The sequence below is a fragment of the Lepus europaeus genome, chromosome 2 (genome assembly GCF_033115175.1).
Source record: "Lepus europaeus isolate LE1 chromosome 2, mLepTim1.pri, whole genome shotgun sequence".
In the NCBI taxonomy this organism is placed as follows: Eukaryota; Metazoa; Chordata; class Mammalia; order Lagomorpha; family Leporidae; genus Lepus; species Lepus europaeus.
Window position 1 is genome coordinate 166,360,848 of NC_084828.1, and position 20,881 is coordinate 166,381,728.

Consider the following 20,881-nt stretch of genomic DNA (forward strand, 5'->3'; position numbering starts at 1 on the left):
GAACTGATCGACATGGTTCTCAGATTCAGTGTAAGACAGATTTTTTTCTTACATTCTCTTGAAACACATAGCCTCTAGGATGATTTTTTTATCCCTCTATTGTTCATGGTTTTATGATGTAACCATCATGGTGTTGGCTGGAAGCAGAATTTTACACCAACTGATGCAACTAAAAACATTAGATTGAAGCAGTGTTGAGAGAAATGTGGGCAGTTCAGGGAACTAACAACGGGTTGTGGAGGTAACCAGACAGCAGCAAGAGAGAAGCCCATTGAGGGCTGGAAGGGCAGGAGGGAGAGTGTTCAAGAGCCACCAGAGGGCCCCAGCGCCTTGGAGCAGGGGCTGCGTGGAAGAGCCAGGGATAAGAAAAGATGCAGCCCTGCCAGACAGGTGCACTGCTCAAGCAGGGAGGGGACACAGTGACTCCTGCTTCTCTCCGCTCCTGCCTTTTGCTCTCCTTTCACCTCCTCATGGGCAGAATCTAATGGGAAGACAGCAGATAAAAGACCAAAAAGGACGCACTCTGTAAGAGTGCCTAGAGCAGAAGACATATGCTTCAAAAAATCATGGAAATACATACTATGAAAAAACTATGTATGCATTTCAACTTGTTGGTCCCAAAATAAGCTTAGCTTTTAAATTTCACTTGGAGTACCCTCATATAAGGGAGGGTCAAGCAAAAACACCAGCACACATGACTGAATTAACATTTTCCCCCTTGATGACAATATTAGAAACAAACAGTTCAAATGCAGTGATAAACATCACTGACTAGCTTGCCTTAGGATTGCCAATTGATCCAAGTGGTAGGGCTCATGGTGAACTGGCTTCGTTTGAAGAAAGCAACTGCTTTTCGATTCCAGTGCATGGTTGCTATTTTTTTCCTGAAACCACTCTGACACCAAATGTGTGACTAATGATGTCACATCCGTGTTGTTTTTGCATACTGATTTTCCAGTCCTTTCTGACCACAACGAGGAGTCCCACAGCTCAATTTAATGCTGTCACTAACTACCTGGAGTCAATCACACAGCACAGATATAAAGGCTTAGTCCCACGGCAGTGGCCAACAGGGTGCCCAGGCTAAACACGCTTCTTCCTGGCCAGCTACAAGTTTGGGAATTCTCAGAAATGTACCTCCCCCTTTCCCAGGTTCAATAATATACCTTAAGGACTCATGTAAACACTTTACATATGTTAACTAATTGATGTAAAGGCTATAGCTCAGGAACAACTAGATAGAGATGCATAGGAAAAGGTATGAGAAGGGGATGTGGAGCTTCGTTGCCCTCTCTGGGCTCATCATTTTCCCTCACACAAATGTGTCCACCAACGTGGAAGCTCAGGAATTCAGTGCGTAGTCATGATTGATTAAATCACCGGGCATTCTTGGTGGAACATTATATCTGGACCCTCTCCAGTCATCAGAGGCAGGAGGGTGCAGCTGGAAGTTCCAGCCCACTATTCACTTCTTGGTCTTTCTGGTGATCAACTCTACTGAGTAGCTGACTCTAACTGGGAGCCTTACCCAGAGTGACCTCATTAGCATAGACCCAACTGTTGTTAGTGGCAAAACATACTCTTATCATTTAAGAAATTCCAAGAATTTTAAAATCTTTGAGCTAGGAACCTGACACAAAAAAATTGGTATGTTTTTATTATGCCGCAGTTTCCATGCAGAAAACAATGGGCCAGTCTATTCCATTTTTCAAGAGGACTCAGAAAGTTAATTTTGATATGAAAAATCTCCCAATTTTTAAACAATCACAACCATCTCAAATTCTCCGAAAAACTCTGTGTGGTCTACACTCCATATTCTTGTTGAATTTGCTCCACAGCTTCCATTGTGAGATACTTGATGCAGAATTTTATAATGGTATCTTTCACCCTGGTTGCACCCTGGAATCACCTGGGTAACTAGGTAAACTTTGAGCTGAGCCTCAAGCCAAAACATTTACGTCAGACTCTCCTGGACTGGCCCCAAACACAAGTATTAAAAAAAAAAAAAGTTTCCTAATAGTTTAAATGTACAGTGATTTGTTTAAAATAAACTTTTATTTTGGAGTAAGTTAACACTTATGGGAAAGTTATGAAGATAATACATAGTTCCGGGATATCACAAAACCAGTTCACTCCCTACCCCCTACCCCCCCATTTTTAATGCTTTACATCACCAAAGCACATTTGGCAAAATTAAGAAAACTGACATTGGTATATTACTGGTAACTAAACTCCAGACTTTATTTGAATTGTTCCAATTTTTCCATGAGTGTTTACTTTCTCTCTCAAGATCCAATGCAGGATAGCACGATATATTTAGTTTTCTCACCTCACCAGCCACCCTGGCCTGTGACCGTTTCTTTGGCTCTCTTTGTTCCCCTTGCAGGATACCCACCCCTTGCCCTAGAGTTTGTTGCAGAACCTAAACACTCCTGAGTCTGCTCACCAAATGAGCAACGAGAAAGGAACCCGACAGCTATCACTCAACTCCCAGACTCCCTAAGGGATTGCCAGTGGGAAGTCTTCAGGTTATAGTTGGAGCTAAGCAATATGTGATCAGCTCCTGTGTGGGTCTCTGATTGGTCCACGGGGTCTGTGGTCTCCCTCTGGTTTGTCAGCGACAGGACGCTAATGTGTTCTTTTGGAAATGCTATGGCATCAGGGTAGTTGCTTATTTCTCTGTTTGATCCCGACCTGGAGTTCCTGTGAAGCCTTGCAAAACAGGCAAAATAGGCCGAGCAGTAGGATATCAACCATAGAGGTGATGACTGATTTCTGAATCTGGTGACCTGGGGTCTTGCAGGGCTGGTCTGACCCTTGAAGCATTCCCTTAACTTAGCTAATCTTCAGTATGGAGTTAACTTGTCATCATCAAGGAGAAGACAGAGACACTGCAAGCTAGGGGAGATCTGGGGCCTGAAAACACATATATCAAAGGCAGTAGACACAGGGCCTTGATGTCAGGTTTGCTTGACCTGTTTCTCGTGCAAGGACCCACATTATGCATGGGTTTTTGTAAAGAACAGCACAGAGGTGAAGTGCCCATCTTGTCACATCACACCAGAGTATGTCTCTGTTGTTGGAGACCACTGGTCAGGTGAAGTGGACTTAGCAGGACCCATCTGCCTGCAGAATATGAGATGCCACAGACAGCACAGGAAACCATGAGATGATATGACCAGCAATGCAGTGCCATCTCTCCCCAGCAAAGCATCTGAATGGAGACTCCGGAGATATGGGTCTCTTCCAGTCTGCAGGAATGCCAACCAGACTCCTCATGTTAGTTTCTTCATCTGTGCAATGTAGAAGTTGCTATCTGAGGCCATTTCCAGTCTTGAAATTATGTGACCCTAGAACTTTGGGATGGGGTCTCATTGGTCAAATGTTGTCCCAACTCCCATTTCCTAAGAAGGATGTGTTGTGATGCTAAGCAGTATACCAACAAAATGCCTGGGCGTCTGCAAAAGGATGGCATGGTCTTTTCTCTGCTTCACTATTTGGCATTCGTAATGCTTGTGTCCTAAAAATGCCACACGCTTGGCAGGACGAAAACAAATTGCAAAAACTGAGAAAACTCAACTCATTCATTCATCCTTGTTCCTCGGACTCACTATGATTTCTGCCATTGCAATGGATTAAGAACTGAATGACATAATTTGTTTTTGAAATGTCAGAGGACTGCACATGTTAGTACTTTTCATAATCTTTTAATGATGACTCTTTGCGTAGATCTTACCGGAAATGAGGATGCTGGGTGTGCATTGTTGGGTCATTTAAGTTGCCAATAATTTGTCCGGAGCCTGTGATTGCAAAACCACAAAGATTTCACAATACTGGAAACCTCTAATTAACCACAATAAATGACAGAGCAGATTTGTTTTAAATGTGTGGCTCATAATGCTTTAAGATTGTAAACTGGAAGATCTCTATGAGGTGAAATAGGTAGGCTGCAGATGGTTTGGCAAAGTACATTTGCACTTCTGCATGTTAAATTTAAACCAGAACCATTTAGTGATATTGGATCAAATGCTCAACTGATGTAATATTCCTGTGGAAATGGTATTGGCTGTGAAAAGAGCTCTTCTTAGTAGCTGTTGTTGTTGAAGAAGAAAAGAAGAAGCGGAAGAAGAAGAAGCAACAGAAACAGTAGAATTTGGTTGTGCATTTCAGATGACCAAAGCCAGTTATTTCTAAGCACTGAGACAAGAGTAAATGTCAAGAAGGACTTTAATGTGTGTTTGTATTTAAACACCAGAACTCACAGAAAACCCTGAAGCTTTGTACAATGACTAGCGCCTTGTAAGAGCCTCATTAATATATTGTTAGATGGATGGTTGGCCAGGCAACTCGAGCTGTTCTAAGGGATGCAAGGGGGTTCCAGTACTACCGGGGAAGGACAGACGCAGTAATAGTGAGTCAGTGCCTGTCTGAAAGGGACGTGGAAATGCAGCTGGATCCGCTGCGCTGTCTTCTCAGCCTCTCCTGAGAAGGTTAGTGCCAGTGTCAACCCACGAGAGTGCAGGAGTGCAGATACCTCAAGCTGGCCATTCACAGCAGTTGATTGTGAAACCTCAGAAGAAAATGGGCACATTCTTCCTAAGATGGCTTCTCACAGGCACCCTCCTTCCCTCTGCTCTCCAGGTCTCACTTTGTTCTGTTTCCACATGATATGCATAAGGAACGTGGAGTCTATTCCCTGTGGCAGCTCCTACAGTGCCATCTTAGCTGGGACTGTTGTGCCATGTTAAAGTGTGCCCCGTGTAGTAAAATGAAATTGTCACTGCTGGGTGGTGCAGCATAACATGGTTTGACACTAAGCGCTGGCAGCTACAGAAAACAGACTTTTATTGCATTATTCTTTCGGAGACTCTGAAGTCTCTAAAGGCCCACAGCAGACATTCACTTAGTTAAATCTGAATGAACCCGAAGTGAGTGAATCCACACTGGCTGCCGTCTTTGTGTTCCTAGAAACAGCCCCCATCCAGCTTGATGCGGCTGTAAAACACTGTTAAGAAAAGACGATTGTACTCAGAACCCAGAAGGAAGACTCTGGCTTTCAAAACACACCAAAAAAAAAAAAAAAAAGAATTTAAGGTGGGTGGACCGGGTTAGCCACCTGACTCTATACTTTCTCCCAGATTCCCCAGAATGCACCATGTGGAATCCACAAACACACAATGCCCACCTAGCTTTCGTCTTCTTTTGCCTTCTGTATCATTTTAAGACAATGAGAAGGGATTTGATTTGTAGGACTCTCGAAGGCAGGCTGTAGACTTAACTGCCTGTTATGGAGATGAGTGCCCAGAGAGAGATTGAACAGGGAGGGGGCTCCAGGGCATAAGCTTTTCATTCCGTAGCTCTCCTGGAATAAAAATTCCATAAAGTAACATCTGTAGTAATTAAGGGCTTACATTTCCTCTCCCATTCATGTCTCTGCCAGGGGGGAAGGTTATTTTGCCTAAGAGACAATGCACAGGAGGTCCTGTTGGAAGGCAGAGAGAACAGCATAGAGTTCTTTTGTTCCTACACATGGAAGTTTCCGGCTTCAAACAATAAATGAAGAAATCTGAAGACTAACAGTCAAAGATTCCATTGGAAAGAAGAGTAGAAAGAGTTAGGGAAATTGCGCTTATCTGTTCCTAAGCATTTGGAAGGAAGCAAGTTTCATCTCATCTTTCTTATCCAATATCTTTTGATGTGAGGGAACTTGTGAACAAAATGCTCTGTTTTAAATTTTTATCTATGAAAATTGCATGTTATGAAGCATCAAGATTTTTTTTTTAAGATTTATTTGAAAGAGTCACAAAGAGAGGTAGAGATAAAGAGAGAGAGAGAGAGAGAGAGAGAGGTCTTTCCTCTGCTGATTCACTCCCCAAACGGCGGCAAAGGCGGGAGCTGAGCTGATCCAAAGCCAGGAGCCAGGAGCTTCTTCCAGTTCTCCTATGTGGGTACAGGAGCCCAAGGATTTGAGCCATCCTCTGCTGCTTTCCCAGGAGCATTAGCAGGGAGCTGGATGGGAAGAGGAGCTGGGATACAAACTGGCGCTGCAGGCCAAGGCTTTAACACTCTGTGCCATGGCGCTGGTCCTAAAATTTTCTTTTTATTTGATGTCAAATTGATTTCTTCTGAAGATACTCTTTATGTGGCCCTGTTGTGTCTTCTGATAAAATGAATACTGATCTGTTAACATCACATTAAGTGCCCTGTACTTTCTGGTTACAGCCAGATCAGCTACATACATCATGGGCCCCATGAAAGACAATGATGCAGAACTCCTTGTTTCATTTTTAAAAACTTCAAGAAGATGACAACAGAGCTTTAAACTAAGTGGACGGTTGTTCTAAGAGTGGGGCTCCATAGAAGGACACAGGTCCCAAGCCCGAGAAATCAGACCTGCTTGAGTGGAACAGAGTTGCCCCAAGGACCAATACAGAAAGACATATCATAGAAACGTTCAACTGCACAGCACGCTGTCAAATATTGTTGCAAGTGTGGCTCCCGTGTGCAACCTGCTCATGATGCTGTCTTCAGGGTGTTAATCAGATGATCCAGATGCCATGTCTGCATCTCCCTGTTTCTCTGAGAACGTCTGGGGGAACTGTCCATGCAGCCACATGACTCCATCCTCCCCTCTGTGTGTAGAACTCAGGCCTGTCATGTGATCACTTCAGCCCTCTGCCCTGTTTACTTCTCCAAAGGCTTTCTCTGCTCTGTCTACTCACCACTCCGCACTTCCCTGGGCTCCGGGGTTCCTCTCGCATTCCAAGTCCTGTACTTTAATAAGTATGCATAACTGATTTGGCATTTGTTGGGATATTTTTCCTGAGTTTTGTCTCCTCTGCATGTAATATGGCCATGTGATATTGTCTTTAAAAACATATCTAAAATTTAGATGTTGGAAAGTTGTACAACTTGCACCAACGGGCTCCATCCCAAGAAAGCTCATATTAATAACATAGCAGAAAATCTAACATTATATCTTATCTTTTGGATAAATTTCACACACATTTCAAGTCTACGTGTGCTGTTTTTCAATTTGAGTTAGCCTCTGATGTACCTTATATGGACTTAATTTCCTTTCATTAGGATCAACTATTTAATTTTTAAAATAATAATGGCCAGGTATAATTTATTATTTAAACATTGTTACAAATACAAGTGCCCTTATGGTATGGCAAGACTGTCAGATGGGAATTGTGATAGTATGACTCAACGTGTTTATTCGCCCTTATGGTATGGCAAGACTGTCAGATGGGAATTGTGATAGTATGACTCAACGTGTTTATTCGCCCTTATGGTATGGCAAGACTGTCAGATGGGAATTGTGATAGTATGACTCAACGTGTTTATTCGCCCTTATGGTATGGCAAGACTGTCAGATTGGAATTGTGATAGTATGACTCAACGTGTTTATTCGCCCTTATGGTATGGCAAGACTGTCAGATGGGAATTGTGATAGTATGACTCAACGTGTTTATTCGCCCTTATGGTATGGCAAGACTGTCAGATGGGAATTGTGATAGTATGACTCAACGTGTTTATTCGCCCTTATGGTATGGCAAGACTGTCAGATGGGAATTGTGATAGTATGACTCAACGTGTTTATTCGCCCTTATGGTATGGCAAGACTGTCAGATGGGAATTGTGATAGTATGACTCAACGTGTTTATTCGCCCTTATGGTATGGCAAGACTGTCAGATGGGAATTGTGATAGTATGACTCAACGTGTTTATTCGCCCTTATGGTATGGCAAGACTGTCAGATTGGAATTGTGATAGTATGACTCAACGTGTTTATTCGCCCTTATGGTATGGCAAGACTGTCAGATTGGAATTGTGATAGTATGACTCAACGTGTTTATTCGCCCTTATGGTATGGCAAGACTGTCAGATTGGAATTGTGATAGTATGACTCAACGTGTTTATTCGCCCTTATGGTATGGCAAGACTGTCAGATTGGAATTGTGATAGTATGACTCAACGTGTTTATTCGCCCTTATGGTATGGCAAGACTGTCAGATTGGAATTGTGATAGTATGACTCAACGTGTTTATTCGCCCTTATGGTATGGCAAGACTGTCAGATTGGAATTGTGATAGTATGACTCAACGTGTTTATTCGCCCTTATGGTATGGCAAGACTGTCAGATTGGAATTGTGATAGTATGACTCAACGTGTTTATTCGCCCTTATGGTATGGCAAGACTGTCAGATTGGAATTGTGATAGTATGACTCAACGTGTTTATTCGCCCTTATGGTATGGCAAGACTGTCAGATTGGAATTGTGATAGTATGACTCAACGTGTTTATTCGCCCTTATGGTATGGCAAGACTGTCAGATTGGAATTGTGATAGTATGACTCAACGTGTTTATTCGCCCTTATGGTATGGCAAGACTGTCAGATGGGAATTGTGATAGTATGACTCAACGTGTTTATTCGCCCTTATGGTATGGCAAGACTGTCAGATTGGAATTGTGATAGTATGACTCAACGTGTTTATTCGCCCTTATGGTATGGCAAGACTGTCAGATTGGAATTGTGATAGTATGACTCAACGTGTTTATTCGCCCTTATGGTATGGCAAGACTGTCAGATTGGAATTGTGATAGTATGACTCAACGTGTTTATTCGCCCTTATGGTATGGCAAGACTGTCAGATGGGAATTGTGATAGTATGACTCAACGTGTTTATTCGCCCTTATGGTGTGGCAAGACTGTCAGATGGGAATTGTGATAGTATGACTCAACGTGTTTATTCGCCCTTATGGTATGGCAAGACTGTCAGATGGGAATTGTGATAGTATGACTCAACGTGTTTATTCGCCCTTATGGTGTGGCAAGACTGTCAGATGGGAATTGTGATAGTATGACTCAACGTGTTTAGTCCTCACTGTGACTTAGACACCAAAATTTGAAACAAGAATCCCGGCTTGGCAATGTTGTTATCCAGTATGAAAAAAGAAAGAGTTGTCCAAAATTCAAAATTAATAAACTAGAACACTTGAGGTGTTTTCATTTGCATTTTGCTGTCATCTGTAAGACCCCAGATAACTCTCTTTGGATCTCTGTAAGCCAATGGGAATTCTGTAAACGAGTCATGGGCTGATGTCTACATTACTGTGCTGATCAAGCCTTTAGCCTGCAAGCTGTTCAAATAAAACCCATTTCTCCAACTTGTGCTGTGGAGAAGCTCCACAACAGTTCTTAGTTTCCATACAAGCTAGAGGGTTGGGCGTGTGTAGGTTCAAATCCCGCCCTCCTACCCATCAGAAAGGCATTGGTCTCTCTAAGCCTCAATGCCCTCACTGATATGAAGGCATTCATATCAATTATAATAATAATAGGGACTATCTTAGGGGTGATCTAATTCAGTCACTTAACGATATTTATTGAGGGTTTTCAATTTACAAACTTCATTGTGTAAATTAAATTAATGCCTCAGGGTTACCTCTGGGCGGGGACTTCCAGGCAGCGTTTAGTAGAGTGGATGACGCGTTTGGCGGTGATGAGTTTGATGTTCTCCTTTCAGCCTGCTCATGCTGGTCATGATGATGGTTGGCAACTCGGGTGAATTTTTCTAATCGAGTTTTTCTGGGATTTCTTCTGCAGTTAAACCTTGCTTTCCTTGAACAAGCATAACTTGTTGAAGGCATATGATCCTTGTTTATCTTCTTTTCCTAGAATGGAGTCTACTGAAAAATGTGAAGTGGTAATTCAACATTTTAATGGGAAATACCTGAAAACACCGCCAGGCATCCCAGGTAATGAATGTCATTACAATAATCACTAAATAGCGCCTATGGTTATTGCTATTATTAGAATGAGTGCATGGGCGGACCCTTGGCTGGTGACTGCCAGTAATGTTTGCCTTTATAAATGTGTGTCATCTTTCTGAAAAGTTTCTTGATCATTTTTATTTGGCTTTTCTTTGACTCTCTGCTGCTGATTTACTAAAGCGATTTAGAAGAAAAATATAGCAAAGAATAATTAAAGAATGCACTTTAAGTGAAAGAAGTTTTTAATTTTCATCATTAATATTTAAGTCCTGGTTTCTGATTTCTAAAGGATCTCAACAGTGATGCTCACAGTGAAATCCACAAATTGATGAGTTTAAGGTCACCACAAAACACCCAAACACCGGAGTAAGGGAAAGGGTTTATTGGGGTAAACCCCACGGACTGGAGGGAAGGGGCGAATAAGGAAAAGAGGGAGAAGGAGAGCGTAAGAGAGAGAGAGAGACCAGGAGAGAGAAGGGAAGAGAGAGAGCCATGTGTTCAGGAACAGGTCCTTTTAAATCTTTGCCAGGGGGTGCGCAGGAAGTAGGAGCATGGGATCCCATTAGGATGGGGGTGGGGCTGACACCAGTGGTTGGGCCACGTGGTCACCTGGCTTCCAGAAATGGAATCGGGATCTAGAGTCTAGGATGGTGTCAGGGTGTAGATTGTGCCTAGATAAGACTGCGCCATTTTACTAACAATGTGTGTCCTCAAACCTTTCTTTGTACCCTCTGACAAGAAAACCACAGAAATTAGGAGTATTTAGGAATTTCTAAATTAGGAACATTTAGAAACTTCTATAGCATGAAACCTGAGTACATAATTTTATTTTTTCAAAAATATCAGTTACTGATAGATTAAAATTTTTAAAAATCTGGTTCAATCATCAACAATGGTTTGAAATAGTCCAATCTAGACTATCTCAGGCCATCTCACATTTCCTTGAGAAAAAAGTCCTAAGGATTACATACATCATAAAATTATAAAATTTTATGCTATTAAGAATTGCATTCAGCATAAAATAATTGAGTAGGTCATGGGTATCGGAGATATAAATCCCTCAACTTACTATTAATCTGGCAATGGTATATGGGAAAGGTATTTGGGAATCTTTCAAGATACAACTAAAGCAGTGGTGCTGTTAGTGAAAGGTATTTGACATATTTTAAAATGTATCTCACAAGTGCACCAAAAAAATTAGATTGAATAAAGTGCTAAGCTAACAAAAAATACAAGAATTAAGAACTATCTTGCAAATGAGTCTTGCTTTATTTGTTGCCCTTTTGTTTATGGTGATTCTCAAGGGGTGTTTAGTCTTATAATACTTTTTTTTTTTTTGCTCTTTTTAAACTGGTGTTTGCTATGTAATGCACCTACTACTTAAAAATAATTAGGTGTTGAGCGCTTTAGTACCTTAAAATAGATTGTGGTGATGCAGCAGGGGGAATACGAACACAATGAGGAATACTTTTGTGGAGGAGCCAGAGTTTCTTTTCTGATGTGTTGGTTTGTGAAGGATGTCAGAAGAGCAGAAAGACTCTTCATTCTGACACTTGGATGATACAGAAAATCCAAAGTAGCCTATCACTGGCTAATCAGCGAGCCAACATACAGCAAAGACGGTGCCTTGATTTGGTTAGCTTCCATGCGTAACGCTCCCTGGAGAGCTGACTGCATTGTGATCCAATTGGAGACATATGGTGTTGTTAAGAAAAGAGTTAGCAGTTTTCATCTCAGCGTGTAAGCTGCCCTTGCATTTTAGGAGAAATGCTTTTTTTTTTTTCCTTTTAGCATAAACAGACATTTTAAAACATTCTGCTTAGACCCATCATTGAATGAAGGGATTGGATTGTTAGTGGATTTTCCTTTTATTTATCTCATTTTACTCACAGATGCCTATGTATATAGAAGACATTCAAACTAGGTGTGAACTATATGTTATGTAAAAAATTAAAAAATGAGAGTATCATGTAGATAATATTATTGGTTAAAGCTTGGAGTCTCAACATTTTAGTTTCCCTCCTACTTGGAAAAAGTCATACTGAAATCCTTGACCTGATCAATCTGAAAGTATTTTATGTGGTTGTCCTCAAAGAACATGCAGCTGACTAATACAGTTTAACACAACAAAGACTAAAAAAGACACTAGGAATCCCTAAATGTCTGGGCATCCTTCCTAAATACACAGGCTATGACATTAACCTATCTAATATCACAGCTACACCCAATGGAAGCACTGTGAATAGCAGGAACTTGGTTGTGGGTTTCTTACTCACGTTTTAAAAGCATGTTTGTTTGTTTATTTTCATCTACTTGAAAGATAAAGGGGGTGGGGAGAGAGAGATTCTCATTCATCTGCTGGTTCATTCCCCAAATGACCAAAACAGCCCCAGCTGGGCTAGGCAGAAGTAAGGTCAAAGCTAAGAGCCTCAGACTCCATCAGGGTCTCCACTTGGGCACCATGGGCTTAAGTCATTGGGCCTTCATCTGCTGCCTCCCAGAATGCATTAGTAGGAAGCTGGAAGGGAAGTGGAGCAGCTGGAGCTGGAACCAGCACTCTGATATGGAATGAGGGCATTCCAAGTGGAGGCTCATCCCTCTTACTCATTTTTATCTCATGAGAGCAAGAAAGGAAAAAAAAATAATTATGCCATCACAAAACTCCTGTGAGATACAGCTTTCTGTTTCTGAGATTTGCAGTCAATATAGTAGAATTAAATATACAATATTGATCATCATCAGTTCTTGACTTTTCTTATTTAACATCGCTTTGGAAGCCAAATAGAGATTAATAAAGGATTAAAATGCTAACTGAATATATCTAGTCTTTGATGCTTCAATTTTATGTAGAATAAAATAAGACAATGTAAGCTATGAGTGTTTAGGAGAGTGTGGTAATAAAATGTTCTTATTGTGTATTTTTCTAAGTAATGACATGTACAGCCACATTTGCATATTTGCTGTCTATCTTTATTGGTCCCTGATTTGTTTAGGATAGTTGAAAGCGTACTTTGAAAAGCTCATTTCTATTTTTTATTCTGTCTTGAAGAAAGAATAGAGTGTCACTATGAGCCCTGATTATCAGGTTACGAATAATTTCTATGATATTTTTAAAAGAAGTGATCAGTTTCCTAACCCTCTTCAGTACTTTAGAGAGCTTTTCTTGCTTGTAGATGTACTAATTAAAACTAACTGTAATTGATCTGACTTACCTAAAACTAAAATAAAATTGACAAAATCTTACAGTCCCAATACTCTGCCTAATCAGTATTTGCCATCTTTGGATTCAGCAATTTTTTTCCTATATAATTATACATTGATTGATTTTATAAAATGATTTAAAATTGTGTGGATGAGGGCTCCACAGTGATCCAATAAATAAGTCTTTGAAAAGATCGAATGTCAGGTCAAGACCTGACTTTAACCTTACTATAAGCAAGTATAGGCCAACTGATGCTAGATTCTTATTGTTTATAGCTCCATTTAGGGGCCACTGGAGAAATGTGCATGTGTCTTAGGGAAAATACAGTGCCATTTTTACCTCTGTTACTTTTGACAATAATGTGTACTCGGATGGAGGTGCAAGGTCAGGCACTGTCATACACTGGGTTAGGCTGCCCACTGGAGTGTCTGGTTCCCATATGATAATGAGATCCAGTGCTACCTCTGCTTGGAATCCATTTTCCTCCTTACTAATGCACCTGGGAGGCAGTGGGTGATGGCTCAGGTACTTGAGTCCTTGCCACCTACCTAGGAGACCCCAAAGCGCCCTAGCTGTGGCAGGCCACCGAGGGAGTGAATCAGCAGATGGAAGATCTGTGTATCTCTCTCTGTCTCTCTCTTTTTCTCTCTTTCTCTTTCTCTCTCTCTTGTACATGTTCAGTCTGCCTTTCATATAAATAAGAGTGAGTAAATAATTATTTTAAATACATATTAAAAGTCAGTTATATTCCTGAGGTGATCACCTAAATAACATAATCCCTATTTGTTGTTTATGAAAAAGAATAGGAACAAAGAAACTTCCAACCAAAATTTTAACTCATTCAAATTTTAAAAAACTTCAAAGCTAAGGACATTTACAAGGGCATTTGACATTGTACATGTTTATGTTGCTGTGCCCATTTTATTTTTAATCATTATGGGAATAATTTGCTCACTTGGTGAAATTCATATTGGCATTGGGTTTCAGTAATTGACAGATTATGTGAGTTGGAAGGTAAGTTTGTAAGTATCTTCTTCTGACTTATGCTTTCCCTCTCTTTGGCCTCCTGCTATGTATTTATGAAATATCTAATTTTAACGAATAGGCCGTGGATTACTAATGCCCATTCACGCCTCCCAGAACTAACTCTACTCATTTAGATTACAACGTTAGCTCCAGATTTTGGTTACTTGAATCAATGAAGCTGTACATCTATGACCCAATCAAACCACTGAAAACCAGTGTATGCAGTACAAAGATCAAGCATTAGTATCAGAAGAGAAAGAGAGGCCAGAGGGGTGTGTTAAGGCAGTGTCAATCACATCAGTGTTATTGCCATCAGCAGAGAGAGAGATCATCCAGGATCTCCCCTAGAGAAAAGAAAACGCAGTGTTCCATAAATGTTGCATGTCCTACAGATCGATCTTGATGTTTTCTGGACAAAATGAAGGATCATTAGTTGCTTGCCTGCCTAACCCCAGACATTTCTTTATCTCATAATGAATGGCACAGAAACGCTGTGTAGGCCCAGAGCATTCCACTTTCAATCCTCTGGCAAAAGCCAAGGGTAAGTTCCCAAAGATTGCAGGGCATGAGCTTGAAAGGCTCGCTTTCAAAGAAACCCCAGAGCAGAGTGATGTAGCCTGTGAAGAGGTGTCCATGTGGAAAGATTTGTAGTGATAAACAGAACACCCAGGCTGGTTTGAAGAAAAATAAATCACATGTTGCTCTCAAACTAGTTTTTGTTTGTTTGTTTGTTTGTTTGTTTGTTTTCCCCTGTAAGGACACATTTCTGTCAGTGGGGCAGTGTTTACAGAAGAAGGTGCAATGTTCCTCTGCTCATACAGTTACCTTACTTTTTAGATAATTGTTTCTAATGTCAACTGAACTCCAAGAATTAGGGAGGAGTGAAGAGGGAGCTCACAAATGATGTCCTTTTCTTAATTTAACAAAAGTTGTGGCCATAGAGATTCTCACAGATATTAGGTGCCAAAAGAATCACATTTTTTTCTTATTAATTAAATAAAATCAAGAGACTTCTTCATGCTTTGACATAGTAATTTTACTGCTGTGAGTCAATGCAAACTAAACTGTGTGATTGCTCTGTATGAATATTTCAAAGGGGCCTGCCAAGAAACTTACAAAATGATCAGTTGAAGGAAATGTCTTTGTTTAAAATTAACACTTCAATATTTAAATGTTGACACCACATTTAAACACAACTTACATTAAACGATACTATATTCTTAAATTTTTGAGTGACAATTATAAAATTTATAGGAGATAGGGTAACATTTCACTGGCGTTTGCAATGTATAAGGATCAGTGTAACTGATATATTTGTGACCTCAATTATTTATCACTTCTTAGTGATGGAAACATTCAAAATCCTCTCTAACTTGCTGTTTTGAGACATATAATTAGTTGTTGTCAAGTATAATTATCCTACTGTGCTGTGGGACATCGGGAGTTCTTTCTCCTATCAAACTGCACCCCTGAGCCTCTGGTGGCCTCTCTTCATGCCGCTGTCCTCTCACCCTTCCCAACCACTGAAAACCACTATTCTACTCTCCAATTCTAAGGAACCAGCATTTAGCTTCCACATATGTCAGAGCATGCAGTGGTCAATGAAATAGTGTACGGTCTTTTATATGGGTAAGTGGTAGGATTACTGGAATATTTAAAGGTTAGAAAATGTCAGATTTGGATAATATAATATGAAAGCAACAAGGATAGAGATATAGGGAAGGAAGTAATCATAAGAGTAGAGTTGATTTTTTTAAGAAAAGATAAAAGTTTATGTAGCAGGAAAACAGGAAAAAGCTACTGAAGATGGTTGGGATCTTAGGAAAAATACTGATTGCTTATGGTCAAGGTTTACAAAGAGAAAAATACAGATTAGTACTGGAAATTCAAAGGAGCATAGATATGGGTAAAAAAAAAATTGATCTCTAGGAAATCAGTAATGTGATTTTATACTGTACTTATTTTGAAAAAAAATTTCAGAAACTTAAATAAAGGAAGATAAATTATTCTTTCATCTTCTAAAATTATATGATATGTCCAGAATTTTGTTTGCGACATACATATAAGCATTCTTCATAAATAATCTGTATTTTATGCACACACAATATTACAATAGCATAATAGAAGAAAATCTGTGTCCTACAAATAAAAATATCAACATGGAAAATAAAGGCTTACCTTATGTATAATTCATTATTGAAATATGGTTTAAGGACTGATGTTGTGGAGTAGTGGGTTAGGCAATATCAAAACACCATTGGGGGGGTTTGGCGTTGTGGTGCAGTGGGTTCAAGTCCTGGCCTGAAGTGCCAGCATCCCATATAGGCGTGGGTTCCAGTCCCGGCTGCCCCTCTTCCAACCCAGCTCTCTGTTATGGCCTGGGAAAGCAGTAGAAGATGGCCCAAGTCCTTGAGCCCCTGCACCCATGTGGGGAGACCTGGAAGAAGCACCTGGCTCCTGGTTTCAGTTTGGCGCAGCTCTAGCTGTTGCGGCCATATGGGGAGTACTGTGCTGCATCTCCTCCACTCACACAGAGGAGATAAGCCATCTCTGTGCACCCTAAGAGCATCTCATCCCAAGTACACACCGGATTTATCCTCCTTTCCACCTCGGGGAAGATTCTATTAAAGGTAGCTCAACCAAACATAGGACTTCTGCAAACCTTGGAGCAGTTATCACTCCCTGTGGGGTGACCTTCAATCAGTGGGGAATGGGGTCGGGGTGAACACGGAGTCTCTCATCCTTTGGAAAGATGAGCCTGTGTCACGTTCTGTGGAGTCTCTCGAGGAGTCGCCTGAAAGCTGTAACAAGCTCACTGGAGCACATGTGTTGGCTTTCTTTTTTCTCTTTCTTTCCTTTGCTTTCAAATCTGCTCCCTAGCTACTAATTAGATGACCTTATCCCAGGGGAACTCAAAGTTGGAATTCTAGTAATTGTGTTGGGTAACTACTTTTTGATTCAAGACTTTTGACCCAGCTAACATAGTAAAGTGAGTTTCCTTGACTAAATATACTGTTTACATTATTTCTTTTTCAAGGAAAAATCTATAGTAAGATTGATGAAGGCAGGTAGTAAGCCAAGACTGGCATTCAACAAGAGAGATAGAGAAGGCAAAGATGCAGTGCCAACCAACATGGGCACAGCTGGCATCGGAATAATCAAGGAATTAAAAGAGGTGGATGGCTGATGAAAATGGGAGGGGTGTTGAATAGTCTTATTGCCAGCAAAGTGAAGGTGAGGTGCAGGCATAGAAAACTATTGTCATCAAGAAGGTGATTATTGAGGTCTTCCTCTTGAATACATATAAATGTGAATGAATATGAATATCAATGTCTGTGGTTGGATGACGTGAAATGGAAATGATCTGCAGGTGACATTTGGAGACTTGTGATTGGAATACTGGAAAGTATTGAAATAACACTTCAGGTTTCCTTGCATAATTTCACATTTCTTCTGATTTTTTCCTGAAGAGTTTATCCTCAGTGAAGCAGGTTAGGAAGTGTGAAGAGTGGTGAAGTAATTATTATTATTTTTTAACTTATCTGAGTTTTCCAAACCAGGTTCTTTTTTGTTTCTATAGCTCCCAGATCTGTGTTCTTAGCTCAGTGTAAGCTCTCAATAAATATTCTCTGCAGTTATAGAGTTTCATGAATTTAATAGCCCTCTTCCTCAAAGTTGGTGTTAATGAAATTCCTGAGAGCACATGGTAGGTATACAACTTCAGCCAAACAAATATGCAGCCAACTTACAGGAAAGCACTGAGCTAACCCTCTACATATTTGCTAATTTTTATAAAAAAATCCTCTATAACACATATGCGTGTCTCTGAGTAGGAAGAGAGGGAATGGTGGAGGGAGGGAGGGAGGGAGAGAGAGGGAGAGAGAGAGAATTCTTGGACAGTGCAATGATGAATTCTGTTTTTCTGTTTTGGCAAATGGGTTTATCTAGTTATTTTCAAATAATGCCTATTTCTCCACTGGAGTCTATTAAGCAGTATGATTAATCTGTACTTTCCCTTCCTTTCTCTTCTTATTTGAAGATATTTGAGAAGAAATAAAAGGAGAGTTTTCTGGTCCATGCTTGGGCATAATGTTGTTTATTCACCCTGCCTTGAAGTGGTACTTTGTTGGCTTATTATTCTTGTTATAATATTGTCACATAATTTATAGCTTTCTATTGATAGTATATGGTTACAGCTTTGATAGCCATATCTTTTTTACAGTTACATATAAAGCAGCAATGAATAGTAGCAGAATGTGTCTGCAATTTTTATTTGTTTTTAGGATCTGATCATTTAAACTGGTTATAATTTCATGAGTTAGAGGAAAGTGATGAGAGCCATGTTCAATTATTTCTAAAAGAGTAATTCCATTCAGATCTGTTCAAATGTCTGAACTGAAGATTTCACAGTGAATACTTACAAAACAAGTGATATAAAAAACCTCCATTTTATTACCAAGACCACATGAGGCTTTGTCTTCTGTCAGCATTGCCAGTGAGTAGTTAAACCATTTAGTGTGTAACCGGGTGAGTCCCATTAGCAGGCAAAGAGAGTAGAGGGGCTTTAGACCAATTAAGATACAAACCAGGGAAACCAAACTAAATAATTGAGTGCTTAGCACATTTCTGAATCTAAAATCTCACTTAATAGGATTGATTTTAAAACAAATTCTACCCAATCTTTGAATAAATGGGTACTATTCCAAATTAAATTCTCTCTCAATAACTGTTAAGAAGCCTGCTATACCCACAACTCATTACTTATGATATATTTTTTTAGAATGAAAAGTCTGCAAAACTTAAGAAAATATTTTAAGTGAAATATGAATGAAAATGCTCATTAGGCCAACTCTGAACTTGCCGTCATTTGTTTGTCTTATTAACAGCTTCCTCTGATCTCTAACCTCTTCAAGTCAGGGAATGATGAGTCAATTATTTCACTATTATTTTAGTCATTCTTCAGTACAAAAAGAGAAATCTTTCCTAGGAAATTGGCATGTTTATGATCTTCTTTTAGACTTTATGTATTTCAAAGACCCATTTGTCCCATTGCGTTGTAGTTTTTTCTAAGAAAAAACTGTGATGGGTATCTCTCTCTCTCTTTTTTTTTTTTTTTAAACAATTGTTGTACAAACCGTTTGAATAAAACTTTCTGCTTCTTCCAAGCACCTAACCCAACATTTGGCAAAAAATGTAATAATTGCTGTTAAAGAAATATAAAATATCTTGTTTAGTGGGCAAAATAATGGTCCCCCAACGATCTCTAAGTCTTAATCCCCAGACCATGTAAATTTGGAAAAGAGGAATCGATGTTGCTGCGTTGACCTTGAAGTAGGAAACATGTCGTGGGTGATCTGAGTGGGGCTTTTGCAGCCACAGCCTCTGCACAAGCGGAGGAGAAAGGCACACAAGGAGGCCCAGGGCTCAGTGCTGACCCGCACGATGGGGCAACAAGGAAGCTGAAGGAGCTCAGATTAGATTCTCCCCCTAAGCCTCTGGAAATCAACTCAGTCCTGCTGACAACTTGATATTAGCCTCTGGGACCTGTATAGGAGAAAGTTTGTGTTGTTTTATGTCCCTGCTTTTTTGATAATTTGTTACAGCAGCAGTAGAAAACTCGTGTGTTGCTGTAGAAATTTTCTTCGTGAATTTTAACTGAGTATCTTCCAGAGTATTATTATGTTACATTATTCACCAGCCACTGAAGAGCTCTCAGAATTTCTCTTACTTTTTACCTTCTTCATGAGATTTATTTGTATAGCATGTATGTGAAACAGAAAAAGAGAGACGATATTATTTTAGCTTCACAGTCTCTTTATACCTGTTCATGAGGATACATTGGAATGGAAGAGTGTTAAACACCCCAAAAAAGAGCCTTTGGGGAGGGACTGGCCAATGTGTTATCTCTGAGATTTCAGCTTGAATACTTGCTGTTAAGATTTTTCAGTTACTGAAAAATTACGAGAGTTTGGAAGAACAAAGTGGAACTGATGGGAAAATATGGCTGACTAAAGGTTGAAGTTTTAGATTGCATATCTAAAGCATGGAAAATGGTCCCACCCCAACTCACTGCTCTGTGAAACAAGGGGTTTCCTAACACCCTCAGTGTTTGAGTTCCCATGAAAGCTTCGTTGAGAGACACACATTGAAAATGCAGGGGTGGTGGCTATGGATACTTACCATCTGCTAACAAAGAGAAATAATTCTTGTGATTCAAGTGATTAAAAAACTTCCAGCAATTATTCAAAAATCTGTTTCTCAGCCAAAAATATATTATCCCTAGAGCAAGATTGGGAGCATGTAAATATGAAAACACAGGCTTTTTTCCTGTGGAGCTGAGAGTGATACCAATTTTGCACCAGAGATTTATATCAACTAGGTAATATCACTTTGATGCCTTAAAGAAAACATCTCAACAATTTGATCTCTAGCCACTAACCAAGCAGGTGTTAGTGTTCTCAGAGTGATTGTCCTCTTCCATCAGGTAGCACCTGCCTCTCCTCTCTAGGTGAACAGTACTGAGCCCATAGAAATCTATGAACAATGAAGGTTAGAGGTGCCTAGCAATTTGCATCCCCCTGCTTGGGGCAGCCCATCAACAATACTTGGCCCGCGCCTCGGCTCACTAAGCTAATCCTCCGCCTGCGGCGCCGGCACCCCAGGTTCTAGTCCCAGTTGGGGCACCAGTTCTGTCCTGGTTGCTCCTCTTCCAGGCCAGCTCTCTGCTATGGCCCGGGAAGGCAGTGGAGGATGGCCCAAGTGCTTGGGCCCTGCACCCACATGGGAGACCAGGGGGAAGCACCTGGCTCCTGGCTTCGGATCAGCACAGTGCCGGCTGTAGCGGCCATTTGGGGGGTGAACCAACAGAAGGAAGA

At 40.3% G+C, this 20,881-nt stretch overlaps 1 protein-coding gene across 18 annotated transcripts in view; it reads left to right on the forward strand.

Annotated features, from left to right (window-relative positions):
• The window catches only part of RBMS3 (RNA binding motif single stranded interacting protein 3), a 1,606,934-nt gene that overhangs the window by 1,337,485 nt on the left and 248,568 nt on the right, over positions 1 to 20,881 (forward strand). For all 18 annotated transcript variants that reach the window (XM_062215492.1, XM_062215511.1, XM_062215613.1 and 15 more), the window contains one exon: positions 9,684 to 9,763. In XM_062215492.1, coding sequence (XP_062071476.1) covers positions 9,684 to 9,763 — 80 coding nt within the window. The remainder of the gene's footprint in view (positions 1 to 9,683; positions 9,764 to 20,881) is intronic.